We start from the raw sequence: 18,128 nt of genomic DNA on the forward strand, positions 1-18,128 counted from the left end.
ACCTCTTTCACGCAACATACTCAAACCTCCCAACACTTCATTCATCAGAAGAGCAAGTTGTATGAATACAGACGTGTGGAAAATATAAAAATCATCAAAATAAACACACATGCTGCGGGCAAAAGACAAGAGAGGACTACTACGGAAAATTTCTTGCCATGCAAATTAGGAAGTTATTGTATGCATGCCTGCTGTTCGTGTCATTGCAGCTGCGCCTAAACTTTTGACTTAACAAGAAAAAGCCTACGTTTAACTTTTACATAGTCGAATGATAACCTGAAAATCACCTAATCACCAAAACTCTTGGGTATAAACTTATCCGGAGCAGGTTATGTGTTCAGTCTAAGTTACCATGGCAATTTATCCAGCTTAGAAGAAAGCCACCGCTGTGACAGAAAAATTGGACTTTCAGCTCGGCATAACCCTCTAAAGCGCTAATCGTGCTTCGTAGTACACCGCCCTGGTCCCGGTGTCGGGGCTCTATCCAAAGGAGTCCCAGAGAAATAATACCTTTTTGTAAATTAAAGATACTGCCCATGCCAACCATAAATAAAAATGACTCTGATTGGATTTCAGACCTGAGGGATCTCTCAAATTTGTTTTATTTTCTGTTTCTGTCAAATAGTTGCCGTCAGATTTAGTGGCACAGCCATTACAGCAGCATAACAAATCTCGGTTTGTTGAGATTTGTTACTGCCTGAAACTGACAGCATTTTCCACTGTCGTATGTTTTTTCTTCTATAATCAGATTCTCCTCTTGAAAGATGGAGCTTCTATATTATCAGAAGCTGTTTTAAATTTGGACTTTGGATTCTTGTGTACCGACTGCATGACAGCAAACTTGATAAGTCTGCAATAAAATGGACTTGATTTGCTCATCTTTAACATCTGCAACTGCATACTAGATATGATAAAGTAGTTAAGATGCCTTACATGCAAAGTACAATATGCTTATACCCGTATAACTTAGCGTCATTGTTTCCTTGCACATGCAACATGCATGCAGCTACATACACCCATGTGTTTGTGTTCATATAGATCTGTGTTTGCATGTTAACTGCAGCTCCTGTAGCGTTTTGAGTAGCACCTTAGATTATCATGCACTGTGAAATTACCCACCTCCTCAGCAGTGGCAATTATATGCTTGACACGCTTATTGACCGCGTGTGTTTGAGTGTTCATGTGCAGTTGTATGTGGCTGAAAATAATCGGCTACATAGAAGAGTGAGGCACGCAGAGGGATGATGCAGCTTATTAAATGATCATTTCTCCCTCTTTTTCCGTCTCTTTGTCTGCAGGAAAACGCAGTTAATGGTGATCACTTGTGGACGGAAACGAGTTGTTCGGGAGAGCTGTGTTATCTCGGAGAGGACGCTTGCCTCCTGAAGACCGCAGTGAGTATTGAACAGCACAGACCGAACACTCCTCTGTGTGTTTGTGACAGAATGAAACAATGAGCACTTCTTTTGTAAAAACCCACGCACGGGCCTTCGATTGTTTCTTTTTTTTGTGGTAAAATTTGACTTTTGAGATAATCTAAACTAAATTCTAATGCTGACATGTATATTTTACATGTAATTAAGGTAAACTCAAGTATATATCAAGTAAACGTCAAGTTAATGGATATATTCTTACATTTATTAGCCCTATTCCAAATGTTAAAACTTTGAATAGGGTTTTAAACAGCTTATTTGACAGTATTGTCATTGAATGGCAATGTGAGATGCTCATGAGAATATTTTCCCCATGTCATCGGTGTGTTTATGGTCATTTTAACCCTCTCCCCCAGCACACAAATCAGTTAAAGAGTCGGCGTCGACAGATCGACAGAAAGGCAAGCACAGAATGGGATCATGGGGCACATCGTTATCACTAAAGTGAAATAAAAACCGACCTCTCGGCACCTTTATTGGTTTTTCAAAGCAAACATCAGTGTATGTCACTCTTTAAAGGCCAACAGAAAGCTGACACTACACCCAATACATAATGATAATACATACACAGAGGAACAATAATGATCATTGGACTCTACACCAAAACATTTCATAAACGCATGAAATTTGCGATTTTGAATTGGAAATCCAGACTGGGGGCGGGGCTTCCGTGTGACGTCACAGGTGCCATGGGTTTTCCTGGCTGCCGCTATTAGTATGCTTGTTGAGTGGTGAAGGCAATAAAACGTTGGGTTCAGTGCAGTTTTTATTGCGAGTAGATGTACGAAGTGCTGTGGGTACGAAGTGCTGTGGGTACGAAGTGCTGTGGGTACGAAGTGCTGTGGGTACATCTACTCGCAATAAAAACTGCACTGAACCCAACGTTTTATATTTCCAAGCGACGTCCCGCGGCACACATCGAAATTTGCCGTGAAGAAGCTGTCCAGGTCTGGCAAACTGCTGGCTTCGCTACTAGAACTACTGGGGGTTGTTCCAGCAGCTGGCACTCGCGACGTCACGCACCTGTCGTTCCAGTTTGCCAAATTCGAGTCAAATGTGGTGATAGTTTATTGGGCCTGATCAGGACTATCCAGGGGCCTAAAATTATTTTAAAATCATAAAAAAATTCCATGGTATATAAGGAATCGATCTGCTATTTCAGTTTTGTGCAAAAAAATCACCTTTCTGTAGGCCTTTAAAATAGTTGGATTTAATGTCTTTATGCAGAAGCACTTGCAGGTAACAACTGTCATGTGTTATGGTTGCGACAGTCAGCCAGCTGGACACAAGTCAGGAATTACACAGAGAGGATTAAGTATTGCCGCAGTTGTTAAACAGCCGAACAAAGCACTGGTGTTAAAATTAGTTCAATTTTACAATACAGGAGCATGATTTCGAAAAAAGCCCTCTGAACAGTTTTGTTCTGTGGTCTCCGTACTATTGAAATGGAGAGTGTTATTGTCTTCCAGTACATTAAACTAGGTGCCTAATAGTCATTCAAGTTGAAGCACGTCTACAAAGCAACATGAGAGTCATTCACCACAAGCATACGAGGCTGTGGAGAAAGTGCTTGAATTATAGGTTTTATGAACCTTTCGTCCATCCACACAGCTCTGACGGGGAAGAATAGCACCTGGAATTGAGAGCTGAGAAACAGCCTTTAGTTCTGACACTAATATAATGATGTATCTGCACTTACAATTGTAGGTAATTACAGTGAGAGTAAAAGAACATGCCGAGGCCGCCTCCAACGAGGAACAACAAATTCACTACAAACTCTCAGTGATTGATTTAATTCGATAAACATTACACGTCCAAAAGGCTAAAATGACCTCAGTTAAATGTGAGAATGCTTTGACGGGTTATGGCGGACGAGACAGAGATTATTCTTGCCTGTGCTCAGCTCGATATGGCGCATTCGTCCATGAAGGAGCCACCCGTTAGTCTGAAGAATGCTGCTGAAGCACTGAAATTAATGTGGGACAAATGCCGTAAAAAATGCCACCATTTCGGTTGGTTTATTGATTTCGAAAAGGTATCATTAGGTTAGATTTGTTAATTTGTCTGCTGAAAGCTTCAAGTGTATATCAATAAATCAATAAATGCTGCACAATGCAGTAATCCCACAGTCATTAAAAACCTAGAAAAGGCATCAAATGAAGTCAAATCGTTAAAGTTGTGTCTTAATCAAAGTGATTAGCTTTAAAGGTTTCCAATGTGCCAAACTTATAGCGTGGGGCTGTTTGACATTAGAAAATTGATGATATTATGTTTTGTGAAAAATATAATCACAACACATATAAAACTGAATCGATTTAATTGAGTGAATTACAAAAAGAACAACAAAAGATGTGAGTTGCATTTTTTTTTTAATAATAACCCAGGATGTAAAACGCTCTTCTTTTTAAAAAGGTGTTTTTTGTGCTCCTACAAAATCTTTTTATTTTTGAGCAGAAATAAAAGAAAAATTTCACGGCTCACACGTGTATCCACAGCAACAAAGAATTTGTGATCAAGATGATTTTTCATTAATACTGTTGCAGCTTACGTGTCAAAACCTGCTCATACTCCATGTTGGCTCAGTCAGGACATCTTAAAATCTTTTACGCAACGTTTGTCTGGTTCAAAGGTGGCTTTGGTGATGGGACATGACAATATTCAGAACTATTAACTGGTTGAACATGTGAGAATAGCGCCCGGCCATTAATTATTGCTCTCTGTTACAGTTCAGACTGAACCCTCTGACTGTAGATGAGACCGCTCCATTATTAGCCGTCACATTATAACTCATAATGAGTAGTTTGTCAGTTGTAAGAACCAGGACAGCGGTGCCATTTTTATTCATTGATGGCAAATTGCACTTTGGCATCTTGAGTGCTCGTTTTTATTTTGCCCGTCACACTGTGTGATAAATGACTTTGGCTTTCTCCGAGCTTTCAGATCAACCCTTTCTTGTAGAGACGGACACTTGCTTTAGTCGGGCTTGTGCTTTTGCTTTAGTGTAAAGAATGATAAGAGTGCGACACAAAAAAAAAAAGAATAAAAGATTTGATTAAAGAAGTAAAGCATATGCAATGATTAGAAAAATAAATGATCGAATGTAATGAGGGTTTGGTAATAAAATAGATGCATAAATGTGTTTTTGATGAATACATTTTTTTAAATGTAATTTGTACAAATGGTCATGTCATTTGGAACGGGCTGAATTCATTGCTTTTGATTTTTTCAATTGAAATACAGCGACTGGTTTGCCACAACGTATTTCATATACAGTCCTGGTCCACAGCCGGTGAGTCCTGCTGATTTTCGGTGATCTATTGACCTTTTATTTATTCCTTCCATGAGATTTTGATTCATTGTTTTTTAAGTCAATTTGGTCAACAAGAGTACGATGGAAATTCGTTACAGATTATCACAACATTGAGTTAACTTTGTTATTTTTTCATTTGTGCGGTACTTCTGGTATGAATGAATGACATCCACATCATCCCCCACCTCGCCGCGTATGTTGCGCAAACGTTAGCAATTTGGCAGCTGCTCTGCATCAACGTTTTAGAATGTTGTCATTGGCGTTTTGCTCCAAGAACAGCTTTACTCAAGCACCGGCTGACAGAGCCCTTAATATAGGTGTAGATTAGGTTTATTGTGATACTAGAACTTCAGATTTGACACCCAACACCATTGAGGAAAAAAGGGGAAAGAAGAGGATTAAGAGGAAGACGTTTTCCACTACCAGGACTAAATTTAAGAATGCCACTTCGATTGACTTCAAAGAAATACTTTCATTTGTTTGTTTAGTCTCGACCGCTTTGCTCACAAACAGATAGATTGGTTATAAACAGGAAGTTAACTTGTGCAGTAACTGTGGCTAAATAATAGAATTGCTTGATATTAAGTATTAAATAGTTTGGTATAATGAGGCAAGTTCAAAGGAAAGTTTTTATAGTTATTGGCCCTAATTGTAGTAAATTATTATTCTAGTTTTTTTAATTCAAGATGTTTCTTGGTCATACAATATGTAATCGCTTTAAATTAATCATTAGTTTGCAAAGAAAATGGTGAAATAAAACTGAAAATATCTACAAATATTACTGGCACTGCTGTTGGTCTATTGGTCTGTGAATTGTGGGATACTTTAAGTCCACTGCATGAGGTTATTTATATTAAATCTCACTATACATTCAGACCACTGTAGAGAATGTCAAACTCGACTATACAGGTATTAGTCCAATACTTATATAGTGATCTTTGGACACAGCCCGTGTTTGTTTGGTTTTTGTCAAAGTCAAATCTACATGAATGCCAGCACTCAATTTGTTTTGCTTTGATCAATAAGTAAAGGCTCGAGTTCATTTTAAGGTTGTGGCAAGTTTGTTGCTTTCAGAATCTCCATAGTGTCGATCTGAAGCTAACACAATCCAGTGTTTCATTTTTAGTCATGGCTGGTGAATAGAAAGAATAGAAAGAACTGTAAATCACCAGGATGTCCATTTCCATGTTGGGAGGGTCATTGTGCTGCCGAAGCTTTTTAAACTCAGTGGGAAATACTGCTTTGTGGCTGTATCAGTGTGTGTCTTTACACTTCTTGTATTTGTAGCATGTCTTATTAGTGGGTTTGTGTGTCTTACGCTACATTGTGTGTTCTGTATCTCCATTAAGAAGTCAGCTCCCAGGAAGAAATGTGCCGCCTGTAAGATCGTTGTTCACACTGGCTGTATAGAGCAACTAGAAAAGGTACGACACACACACACACACACAAGCACACACACACACACACACACACACACACACACACACACAAGGATGAACAGGCTGTTCATCCTTCATGCCTGACAGTTATTTCTGAAATTAAATCTCTTACAGAATTGTTTCTGTTGAATTCAGTTGAACCACATTTAGGCTTGGAAATGAGAGCAGGCGAGCATATGAACATGTTTCTCCTATCTCTTTAGATTAACTTCAGATGTAAGCCAACCTTCAGAGAGGGAGGATCGCGATGCCTCCGAGACGTGAGTGTGTTTGTGTGAATGAGAGTGTGGGTATGACCATAAACATGTTGCATGGGAATCGTAACCTTGTATGTGAAAGGAAATCTTTTTTCCTCTTTGATGACAGAACGTGCTGAGACATCACTGGGTTCACAGACGAAGGCAGGAAGGGAAATGTAAACAGTGTGGAAAGGTGAACACACACACACATAAATATATTACACAGACCATTATAAGGCCGTTTTATTGTGTTGTCGCTCTTTGAACGGACTCAGTCATTGTACTTTGTTTCTTCAGAGTTTCCAACAGAAGTTCTTCCACAGTAAAGAAATCATCGCCATCAGTTGTTCTTGGTGTAAACAGGCTGTAAGTAATTTATCTCTATTATTAACTACAAAAGCACCCACATGGTGTTGAATGTGGAACAGAATATGAAACACAATCAGAATCTTAACAGTCCTCTTTAGTAAAAAATGTCTCTTTCCATTAGAATAACCTTCTTGTCGGGTCCTGCTCTTTGAATTTTCAGTGCCACAGCAGTTTTCTGTTTATAAGTCCAAATGTGTTTGAGTGAAACTGTTTATTGTTCCTTACAGATTAACAAAAATGTTTCATACACTTCCCCAATGAATTGCCTGGTAGCGCTCATGTTAAGCTCTAATGTCAGGGTACATTATTTGGATGTTTTATTGTTAATTATGTTACATGTTGTCTGATATGTATGATATGATGTGTGAATAATCACTAGCATTTAGCAGCCGTTTCACTAAAACACTATACTGATGTGCATAAGGGAAGGCCCAGAAATACTGGAACAATGAGAGCATTTTTGTAATTTAGCTCTTTACCAAAATAAATACAAGTCAAGTAAAGAAAATGGGCCGAATGTGTAATCTGACCAATTTAATTGAGGGTTGTTTAAATCCAATTTAGGAGCAAAGATCTGAAATTACAGCTCTATGCAAACACGTGGGACCCTCTTTTTCATGGGCATAAATAGAAAAGGGAACCTGATTCTCAAGCTGTTGCATAGAGGGGTGTGGGCTGTTTTTTTTACGTTTTTAAGTTAAGTACAATAGTGGCGCATTAAACACGTGTAAAACACGGAGGCAGTGTGACGGCATCGACCTGCATGGCTACCGGTAGCACCGGATCACTCGTGTGTACTGACAGCACGACAGAAGATTGAAGTCGATGAATTTTGAAGCCCACAGGGAGATACCGTCTACTCGGATTCAGACAAATACCGCAAAGTTTATTTGATTCACAGCACAGGTGGAAAATCATCCAAAATGTGCTGCAACCCAGGCGTTTTTCTCAAGATAAAGAAATGGAGTGTTCTGAGCTGCATTTAAGTTGCTGAAGACAAAACTAAAGGCAGAAACACCCACAAGCTGAATGCAGCAGCGGTACAAAGGCCTGACAAAGCGTCTCAAAGAAGAAAAGCCATTCTTTGGTGACGTGTAGACGTGTCCCGGACTCAAAGAAGTAGGAAAAACACATTTTTGAGTTTGTCAAATCACATTTGAGCCCTTGGTTCTACATATTAAAGAGCTCTTCAGTTCTGACATAAGTACCATCAAATTTAGCCCCAGAGGCTACAATTATTCTGATTCTCATTTTGTATGACGAATAAAGAGCAACACTCTGCTATTTTTTTCTTGTTAACCACATAAAAATGAACAAAACCAAAAAAATGAACAAACGAGAATTCGGTGAAATCGTTTCCTGAAGGTATTTAGGGCGACTGTGGCTCCTTTGTAAAACTGGGTGTTCGATAAAGTGGATACATCAGCGGTGTTTTTCTTGCAGTTCCACAACAAGGTGACATGTTTCATGCTGCACCAGATAGAAGAACCGTGTTCACTGGGGGCGCACGCTGGAGTCATAGTACCACCCTCCTGGATCATCAAAGTCAGGAAACCACAGGTGTACACACACACACACACACAATACACAGCTTCCTCACCAGTCAGTCCTGCAGTTAATAAAGTTCACTTGCTGTCATTTTGTAACAGTAATGAGAAATGACTTTGCTGGATCTAAATTTGAAAGACTGCTTGTCACTGTCTTTGTGTGTGTGTGTGTGTGTGTTAATGTGTGTGCGATATTTCGATATGATGTGATTAGAACTGACTCATGTCTGATCTGTCTGAGGGAATTCAGAGTTTGTGTCTCTGTTATCTCACACACACACACATGCACACACGTAAATGCGTCCCACAGTCACATCACATGCTTCGCTGCACTTTAAATCAGCATCACAATGAACGTGGTGACAGTGAACTAACCACTGAACTCTGCGTGTACCCTAGAGCTCGTTGAAGAACTCGGCCAGGAGAAAAAAGCGGACATCATTCAAGCGAAGGACAAGCAAGAAGGGACTGGATGTAAGTAATATTATTATGTTCCGTGAGAATATTTTTCATGTGTACCGTTCCATCGATATTTGAAATGCTTCCATTGACCCACCGAGTTCTCAAAATACAAGGAAATAATTTTTTTTCTGATGTATTCTCCAAAGATGGAGTGAAACGTGTCTTGAAAAGATGAATGAATCTAGGTTGATGTTTTATGATTTGGTGTCAAATCAAATATCTCACATATTATGGCTCTTTTATGTTATTATATGATTCCAAATCTCTGAGGGATCTAAATAATCTGATGTCCGTATAATTTTGACTATGGATACATCCATTCATCAACAGTAGAGACAGAGTTGTCCACCTGGGTCACTTCTTCCAGCTTCTACTTTGTGGATACTGAATATTTCCAGAGAAAGTTGAGTGGAAAAATTCTTTAGTTTACAGCATGTCTAGAGTCGGACTCAGTGTCTCTTTTCAGTATGCCTAAAACATGCCTGCCACCTCTGAGTTGAGGGGTCCTGATAAATGCCAAAACCAACTTTCACTGCTCTGGACCCCTCCTGAGTGACTGAGCTCCTCTACCCATCTCTAAAAGTGAACCCAGACAGCTTTAGGAGAAAGCTGGCCACACGATCCCAGGAACTATTTGTCCATCCTAAGAAAGACCAGGTCCTCAGTGAGGGGCCAGATTAACCTGATGCGCCATATAGTTTGTTACACAGAACAATCTGGAAAGTCCTGTGTAGAGATACATTGGAGGAGGACCTTAAAAAAATAAAAAAGAAATAGCAGATGATTGGCTAAAGCAGCTGTCCATCAGTTTACTCAACTAGTCAATCAATAAAGTGTTACAAACAGAGACAGTTAGTACAGAGAGTGGCTGTTGTCGACTGTTGTTGTGTTGCCAGTAACTGCCATCATGAGATGCTAACTGGTCCAGATTTTTATGTTCTGACCACAAATGGGTAACTTGGAGCATGGTAGGGTGGATGCTCTTTTAATTGGGATCTTACAAATTTTAAGAGAGCCCAGCTGCCTCACAAAATAACTTACCAGACTATGGCCGGAAATACACTTTACTTTTAGTTACACATTCATACGCATACGTTGGGTACAACGTGTATCCAATGTTTGCTTTAAGTGCCGATTGTGTTATTTTATCTGTAATGTAGTTCTTCTTATTGCTATTTTATTGATGACTTTCTTAATATGTGATGTAGTTGCTATTGTGAAGCACCTTGGTCAGCTGAGGTTGTGTTAATGTGCTATATGAATGAATTTTGAATTGAATTGAATACATTTTTCTTTTGCTCTCTCCTCTGTTTCTTCAGGATTCTAAATGGCGTCCGTTCATGTTGAAGCCCCTCCCTTCTCCTCTTATGAAACCCATCTTGGTTTTTGTAAATCCCAAGAGTGGGGGCAACCAGGTGAGCAAACACTTTTATCTTCTGCTTACATCACTCTACTGAATTTGTGCTTCTGTGGTCATTATTCAAAACAATATTTTTGTGGCGTTCTGTAATGTTTGTAGATTAGTTTTATCATGATGGCAACAGATGCTTTCATGTTATTAAATGAGTTGATCGAGTTTACTTTAAAATAACAGGTTATTTGCTCAGATATTTGAGACATTATGCCAAATTTCAAGTAGTTTATACAAGGGAAGAGTGCGTTTCAGACTTCTCTTTCTATCTAAAGGGTGCCAAGCTGTTACAGATGTTTATGTGGATCTTGAACCCCCGACAAGTGTTTGACCTGTCCCAAGGTGGACTTCGAGAGGCGTAAGTAGAATTCACTCAGGACATTGCTGGCCTTTCTCAGTAGCCTTCACCTCTAGGTTAAAGTCATGATGACATAGTGAGGTTGGCAGTTTGGAACAGACTGACATTTGTGCTCTCTGAATACAGTCAGCTCCTTTTGGATTGTCTTCGAAACTCCAGTTTTAGTCGTTTACCTCTTTTGTTCAAACGCAATGCTCATGAATTCAGCAGTTTTCATGAGATTGGACCAATTCCACCCACTCAGCACCAGTCAGCAGGGCCTGCTGCTGAGTAACGTTGTCTTTCTTCAGCTATCGTGCCTCTCTCAGCTTTGTGCATTTTGTGATTTGTCAGGTTGGAGTTGTATCGCAAACTGCCAAATCTGAGGATCCTCGCCTGTGGAGGAGACGGCACGGTCAGGCTCAATTCGCTTGTGTTCCTTTTGCAATGTCCTATTCGAAATTTGTGCAGTTTACGCTTTTTTTCTGGTATTTCTCTCCATAGGTGGGGTGGATCCTGTCAGCTCTCGATGAGCTGCAGATGAATCCCCAGCCTCCGGTCGCTGTGCTTCCTCTGGGAACGGGAAATGACCTCGCCAGGACGCTCAACTGGGGTGGGGTGAGTTTCCAGCCTTGACTTCTGTCACAGAGCTGAGAGCAAGCGACAGGACGTATCAGTCTGTACTCCTTCCACTCATTCAGTTACAATCATAAAACGACCGAGTTCAGGCATTTTCTACACATCAGGGTCTTTGCAGGAGGAGAAAATATTAAGATATATGTCAGTAAAACAAAACAACACAAACTCTTCTACCATAACCTGTTTAAACTAAACTTATTAGACCAGAATCTCTTGCAAACCAATCAAAAAAGGTACGAGAACCTGTTTTAGCCGTGTGCATTTTGAAAGAAGCCCTGATAATCATATGCTGTGCACATAAATCCACTGTTTACCACTCCAACTCCTCTGGGAGCTACAGTTGTTACTCACCCACATTCCAGGATGTCTGAGCCCTCTTCCTGTGCATGTCATCCTCTAATCCCTGACATTTGACCCCCGTTTGACCACCTCAAAGCACAACGCACCATGCAACACAGTTGTTGTTTACGTTATCGTAGTTTCCTATAATTCATTTTGTCCACTCCGTGTCAATTAAACGACTTTTGGTTCGCACGGCCTAAAGAACACGAGGGACCTCACAAAATTACGTTCAAAACAATCTTCTTCCTGTTGGAAAACATCCCAGCTGTGGACATATACAGTGCTTACAAGAGGGCTTATCATGTGACACATCCAGGGTAAGCTTATGCATTAAGGACATACTAATCATATGCAAAGAGTTTTGATTGTTCACAAATTAAGTAGTTTAATTTGCTTTGAAATGTACTACTCTGTAATGAAGCGGTTTTTCTCAAACTTCAACAAGTAAACACAATTAGTTTGCAACTGGAGGCGTTTGAAATATGTGGGCAGGTTGCCGTTTAGCTGCTTTATGAGAAATATCTCAAATCTCACCCTTTTGCCGCTCGTATTTTCACTTTCCTCTTTAAGGAAGTGCAGTATTTCTTTTGAAAGGAGGAGGCTCTTGCAGTTAAGAGTTTGGCACACACACACACACACACATTGCATAACCACACTTTTTTTTTTTTTCAAGCACCCACATACTTCCATTGCACCCCACTTAAGATCGATTTGTAGACTCGTAGAGATGATACAACTTCAAACATGCCTCCGTATGAGTCACAAATATGAGTAAAACATTTTTTCGAGGCTATAGTAGTTTTCTCTTTAACTTGATTCTCTTAGAATCGCTCTAGAAATACATGATCTGGATCAACCATACTGCATTCTAAATGTATTGAAATCACTGTGTGGATAATGGTAGGAGAGCAGAGGGGTAATTGCTCAAGAATTTTTACGAATAAAGTATTCATCTTGTTGAGAAATAACCGAGTGTGACTGTGATGAGCTCCGCAGTCTTAGCGCCCTTTTTGTCCTCTGGGTATTTCTTATTTTTTCTTTTTGTAACTTTCTCCCCCTTTTCTTTACTCTTCCACTTCTTTTTTTTATGGTTTATTTTCCCCTCTTCGTCCACTTCCTTTTCTATTTTTGGCTTTTTCATTGTCCTCCCGCCTGTTCTCTGCTCCTCTTCTTTCTTTCTCTCCTCTTCTCACCCCTTTCTGACACTCCGTCGTGTTACTCGCTGCATCTTCTCACCCCTCTCTGTGTGAGTGCGACTGTCCCTGTGACGTGCGCTTTGACTGAGAGCTCTGCTGTGATTGCATGTGTCCTTGCATTACACGTGTTCTGAAGTCATAAATCTGTTTACAAACACGTTGCGTCTCGCTTTCAATGACAAAAGTCTCACAATGTGAAAGATTTAAATCGCTGTTAAATAAGGACACAAGATCAAGCGTTCGGATTTGACAAGTGGTGGTTTTGTTTGGGGGAAAAAAATGGATCCAAGTCGATGTCCTGTGAAGTGATGAAAACCATGACCTCAGAGGAGACCCTGCTGATGAGTTCTGTCGTCATCAGTTTGTTTTCTCTGTGTGTGTGTGTGTGTGTGTGTGTGTGTGTGCGTCCTTGCTATGTTTATTTTCTGACCCTGTCCAGAGGGAGAAAGGGAATCAAAAGCTGACGACAGAGGCGCAGAGGAAGGAGAGCATGAGTGAAAGATGAGAGACCTGCCTTAGTGACAAATGAGATATAGGGAAGAGCAGAGGACTAGGAAGGGAGACAGGCTCGATTGATGGAGGGGAAAAAGAGGGAGGTGGCGCGGTGAGGTGGCAGATGTGATATCTGTGAAATCTTTTCGTTGGTGGGCGTGCCTTGCAAGTGTACCTCGTGCGTCTTGTGTTCATGTTAGTGTGGAGGAGCACTTGACAGAAGAGACAAGAGTCATACACAGGCCATAATTTTCCTACGTCTATATTTACCACAACACTTCTGGACCTCTTCCTCTGTTTTATGCCCCCCCCCCCCCCCCCTCCCCTGCCTTTCAAACAATTAATCTAAATCACTGTTTCCCATCCTGGGTCTCACTTCAGTACCCCTGTAACATTAGAAACCAAAAGACCCACAAAGATTACACCTTAGAAAATTGAAATTTAAGATTTTAATTTCTTTATAACAGGAAATATTGAACTGATTTTTGTGAGTTTCCTCACAAGAACAGCTCACTTCCAGCCTTTCACCTTTCGTTTGTCCTGCGATGAAGACTTTAGCTTGACCATTCCACAGCATTAACCGAACTCTTCCTTAAGTACGCTTTGGTTGAACAACTTCTGTGTTCAGCGCCGTTTCCTGCTGCGTGACGCACTTGAGCTGACGATTAGATTTGCAGACAGATGGCCTGACATTTTCTGCGAGAACATGCTTGTCTGATTGAGAATGCTAGCAAGAAATCCTGGCTCAGATGGAAGCAAAACAGGCACAAACAATGTTGACTATAATCACCAAGTGGAAGAAGGTTCTCACGTTAAATCCAGTGCTTTCCCATAAACAAGCATAAACCCTGTTTTTGTTTTGGTCTCATCTGTCTACAAAAAAAAGCCTTCTGGCTCACGTGATCTTACTTCATATTTTCCATGGAGATCTTTGTTGTTTTCTCCTTGAAGTCTCTCCACGCACGCCATCGTTGTTCAGTGTTGTCCTGAGAGTGAACTCAAGACTTTACCTGCTTAGAAGTTGCTCTGTGATCCCTCTGGACCTCATAGACCATCACATACCTTGTTCATTGAGCGATCTTTGTCGATCGGCCAGTCCTGGGCGGGGTAACGACGGGGTTGAATTTCCTCCATTTGTCCATTTGTATCTTGTTACCTTTGGATTTATTCCCCCTAAAGTCTTCAGAAATCTCTTTTGTTTTTACAGCAATACATTTTGGTGTTTTAGATATTTAAAAAAAACAGGTTCATCATCCTACTGATACAGTAACACCTGAGTCTGATTTCTCCTTCAATTACAACACTAATCCTTGAGGTTCAACTGCTATAAATCAGATCTTATATTTGAACATTTTCCTTAACAAATAAATAAAAGTGTACTACTCTGGCTTACTTCGATTCCTTTTAATCAACTTTTAGACGTTTTGTGAAATATATTTAATGTCATATTTCTCGCAGGAATTATTGTAGATCAACTGTGCTGGAAAATACTACATTTAGCAGAGAGTCAAACCACCTGTATGCGTCATGTGATGTAAGCTCTCTACATCTCTGTCTCTCGGTGCGTTTTCCATGCTGCAGGGTTACACGGATGAACCGGTGTCGAAGGTTTTGTGTCACGTGGAGGACGGTTCGGTGGTGCAGCTCGACAGGTGGAACCTCCTTGTGGAGAAGAGTTTGGCCCAGCCAGAGGAGGGCACACAGAAGGTCAGGACACGTTTGTGTGTTTTTATATGAATTACGCTGAGGGGAAGACAAGGTTTGGATAAGGATGAGTAAAAGACACTTTTTTGCAAACCTTCTTTGTGATGCAGAATCTATGATGTTGTTATTATTCTAATAATCTTGCGGTAATCTCGATTTAACAAGGTCTGATCAAGTCTTGAGTCATGCACATGATGTAACTTGCGTCTGCAATTGTTTTGTAATAGTTCAACCTTAAAACTTGCAAACAACAGCAGTGAAGTAGTGAAACAGTTAACAGACAACAAGTACAGGAAATGATTGCTCTGCGTTTGCAGCACCTTTCTGTATCACAGCAGAAGCGGCCACAGGGCAGCAGTAGCCAACAACTCACCTTTCAGCTCAAAACGATCGATAAAGGAATGCAAAACTCTGTGTTTAGAAAGCATGTCTTTTTAAATGAGTACCGGAACACAGACACGCATGGCCTCGATAGTGTTTATAAGTAAAAAGACTTGCTTTAATATTTTTTGCTCTGGCCACAGCTTCCCCTGAACGTGTTCAACAACTACTTCAGCCTGGGCTTCGACGCTCACGTCACCCTGGAGTTCCACGAGTCCAGAGGTCTGTGAAAGCAATTTTAATGCCTACCACCCTGTATTTACACCGTTTATATTCCATTAAGTCTTTCTCCACTCAGGTTATAAAACATGTTACAGATCCTGCACAATCATGCATACTCAATGTTTGCTCTTCTTCTTTTTCTCCCTATTTGCGCTTGTCCAGAGGCCAACCCGGAGAAGTTTAACAGTCGCTTCCGCAACAAGATGTTCTATGCAGGCGTGAGTGTCTCACATGACTTATTCCATGCTTCACTTTATACACACACTCACAAAGAGAAACACAAGCCGGAAAAATGTTTCCTCCTCCTCACTGTCTTCCATTGTAATCACGTGGACTCGTGTAGGCGTGATGAAAAGTAAATGATGGGAGTTTAGAAACTTTGAGAGAAAAAAGGGCAGGATATCTGGCATTGTCTCCAAAAAGTACTGTTTTACTTTTTATCATCCCGTGTGATCGCCAAACAAATATCTGGTTTTCAATAGGTTTAGATTTAAAACGATCCATCAGCAATCTTCTGTGTTGTTTTCCAGCTCAATGGGAGCTTTCAGCATCATGTCAGACGCACGAATGCATCATCATCAGAGTTTTTAGTTCCTAAAACACGGAACAGGTGTTGGGAAATCTTAAGATTTGTAGGTCTTCTTTATCCAGCTGTCACTCTGAAAAATGTGAACTGGAAGGAAGAAAGAAATAATGAGAGGGAGTTGGAGCGGAAACATGAAGAGGAGGCATCTCATTTTGATGAAGGAAATGTAATGAGCTGTAATTCTGTTTGATTGGGTCCCTTTTCTCTGTTTATGTGTACACACTTGTGGGTTTGTTTGTGTGTGCAGGCTGCGTTCTCAGATTTCCTCCAGAGAAGCTCCAGGGATTTGTCCAAGCACGTCAGAGTGGTGGTGAGTGTTAACACACTCTCTCTCGGCCTGTATCGTCTTCCATGTCGACATGTCTCAGCCGCAGATTGGCCGAGTGATTAAACAGGCCGCCCTTCAACTGCCTCGCCGAGGTGTCCCTCGGTGAGGCTTTAAAGTCTTTGTGGGGCCACTAAGACTTTAGTTGCTGCTCGGTAACCTAAAAACTGAGGGTGGTAACAGCAACAGACAGAGGATTGATGAACCACCTGCAAAATATCAAAGACTAATAAAATAATTGCTTAAAAAAGCATGTTCAAAGAGTTTGTTTTGCCCAATTAACAAATCCTAACACTAACTAGGACAACAAGAAAGCATGCGCTGGTGTTAATTGGAGTATTATACAGTTCATTATAGAGTGGGGTTTCTACTTTATGGATCCCCTGCAGCCAGCAGACCACACTCATTAAAATTTCATGCAGACATTTTCTTGTTTCATTACGCCTTTGTCAACAAATCCATTAAGGGCGACTCCTAACTTTCTTTTGCTGTGCTGTTTCCGACTGAAGACATTCATCTCTATGAGTGGACATTAGATCTAAAATGCAGCGGTCATCCATGCAAAAATGGGCAAAAATGGCAAAAAAAGACAGGCGGCGTAGCTTTGAATTAATGTTGGAGAAATAGTGCGTGTGTTTGGCACTGTTTTATGCTGCAGATATGTTGCTGCCGTGAGTATTTCCAGCAAAAGTCAAATTCAAGCTGCGGTGCTCCTGTCTGTCATGATGCTGGAACATGTGACTGATCGGGCTCTGATACACACATAGTTCATGTCATTTTGTTGTTGTTTTTGGTTCTTTTGTAGAATTTATGAGAGGAACAATGTAGAACATCAACAGACCTTCCTTTACTGGAATAAAAGAGCTATGTCAGACCCAACATTTCTCCCAAAATTACGCTATATGACCGAGAAATGATACAGGTGAATGAATTCAGCAAATTGCATTAGGACGTCCTCTATAGTGCTTTGTACCGCCTCTCGTCAAAACATGTAAAACATGTGCAAGAAAGCTAAGAATAAAACCAAACCAAAACAAATGGAGGATCTGAGAGTGAAGTTTAACAGCTGATCAAGCCATAAATCATGCAGCACAACAGAAATGACTCTTTTCTGACCTCTATCGCTATAAATGTTCCTCTCTTTGTCTTCCACAGTGTGATGGCACAGATCTAACACCCAAGATTCAGGAGCTGAAATTTCAGTGCATAGTGTTTCTAAACATTCCCAGGTGGGTAAATTAACCAGAAGTCACAGTTATATAGAAGTTAGGCTGTACAGTTCGGTTTTGCACACTTTTACGTGTTCACAAATCACGCAGAGAGATATAGTGGATATAAGTGAGAGTTGGATTGGACTTACTGTATGTTTTAACGCCTTTTTGTGCAGAACTGACACACATCGCCATCTATCGTATTTGATGGCCAAAGATTCTAAATAAATTGAAAGGACACAGTGTTTCCCATTTGAGTGGAAAAGCAATTTGAAAGAGCATAAAGAAACCCAAGGGACACTTTAACTCTAAAACTTTAATCAGTGGGCAGACATTGTCAAAAACATCATGGCCTCTGGTGACCCACTGGAATCCTTGTAGGCTGTTATATGAGTCACGAACATATGGATCTCATACGACTTTATTTACTCTTTTGTTTTGTCACAGCAACAGCGCTGTTTCTGTTCTGTTTGCACAAAAACT

The 18,128-nt window shown here is 40.5% G+C and overlaps 1 protein-coding gene across 4 annotated transcripts in view; it reads left to right on the forward strand.

Moving 5' to 3' along the window:
• The window catches only part of dgki (diacylglycerol kinase, iota), an 89,559-nt gene that overhangs the window by 34,553 nt on the left and 36,878 nt on the right, over positions 1-18,128 (forward strand). For 3 of the 4 annotated variants that reach the window (XM_075471837.1, XM_075471840.1, XM_075471841.1), the window contains exons 3-18: positions 1,299-1,394; positions 6,093-6,167; positions 6,386-6,442; positions 6,549-6,614; positions 6,719-6,787; positions 8,234-8,350; positions 8,737-8,811; positions 10,119-10,214; positions 10,486-10,568; positions 10,902-10,962; positions 11,052-11,165; positions 14,798-14,923; positions 15,445-15,523; positions 15,686-15,741; positions 16,357-16,419; positions 17,590-17,663. In XM_075471837.1, coding sequence (XP_075327952.1) covers positions 1,299-1,394; positions 6,093-6,167; positions 6,386-6,442; positions 6,549-6,614; positions 6,719-6,787; positions 8,234-8,350; positions 8,737-8,811; positions 10,119-10,214; positions 10,486-10,568; positions 10,902-10,962; positions 11,052-11,165; positions 14,798-14,923; positions 15,445-15,523; positions 15,686-15,741; positions 16,357-16,419; positions 17,590-17,663 — 1,307 coding nt within the window. The remainder of the gene's footprint in view (positions 1-1,298; positions 1,395-6,092; positions 6,168-6,385; positions 6,443-6,548; positions 6,615-6,718; positions 6,788-8,233; positions 8,351-8,736; positions 8,812-10,118; positions 10,215-10,485; positions 10,569-10,901; positions 10,963-11,051; positions 11,166-14,797; positions 14,924-15,444; positions 15,524-15,685; positions 15,742-16,356; positions 16,420-17,589; positions 17,664-18,128) is intronic. The other variant, XM_075471838.1, reaches the window with a different exon arrangement.

This window comes from Odontesthes bonariensis, chromosome 8 (genome assembly GCF_027942865.1).
Source record: "Odontesthes bonariensis isolate fOdoBon6 chromosome 8, fOdoBon6.hap1, whole genome shotgun sequence".
Taxonomy (NCBI): domain Eukaryota; kingdom Metazoa; phylum Chordata; class Actinopteri; order Atheriniformes; family Atherinopsidae; genus Odontesthes; species Odontesthes bonariensis.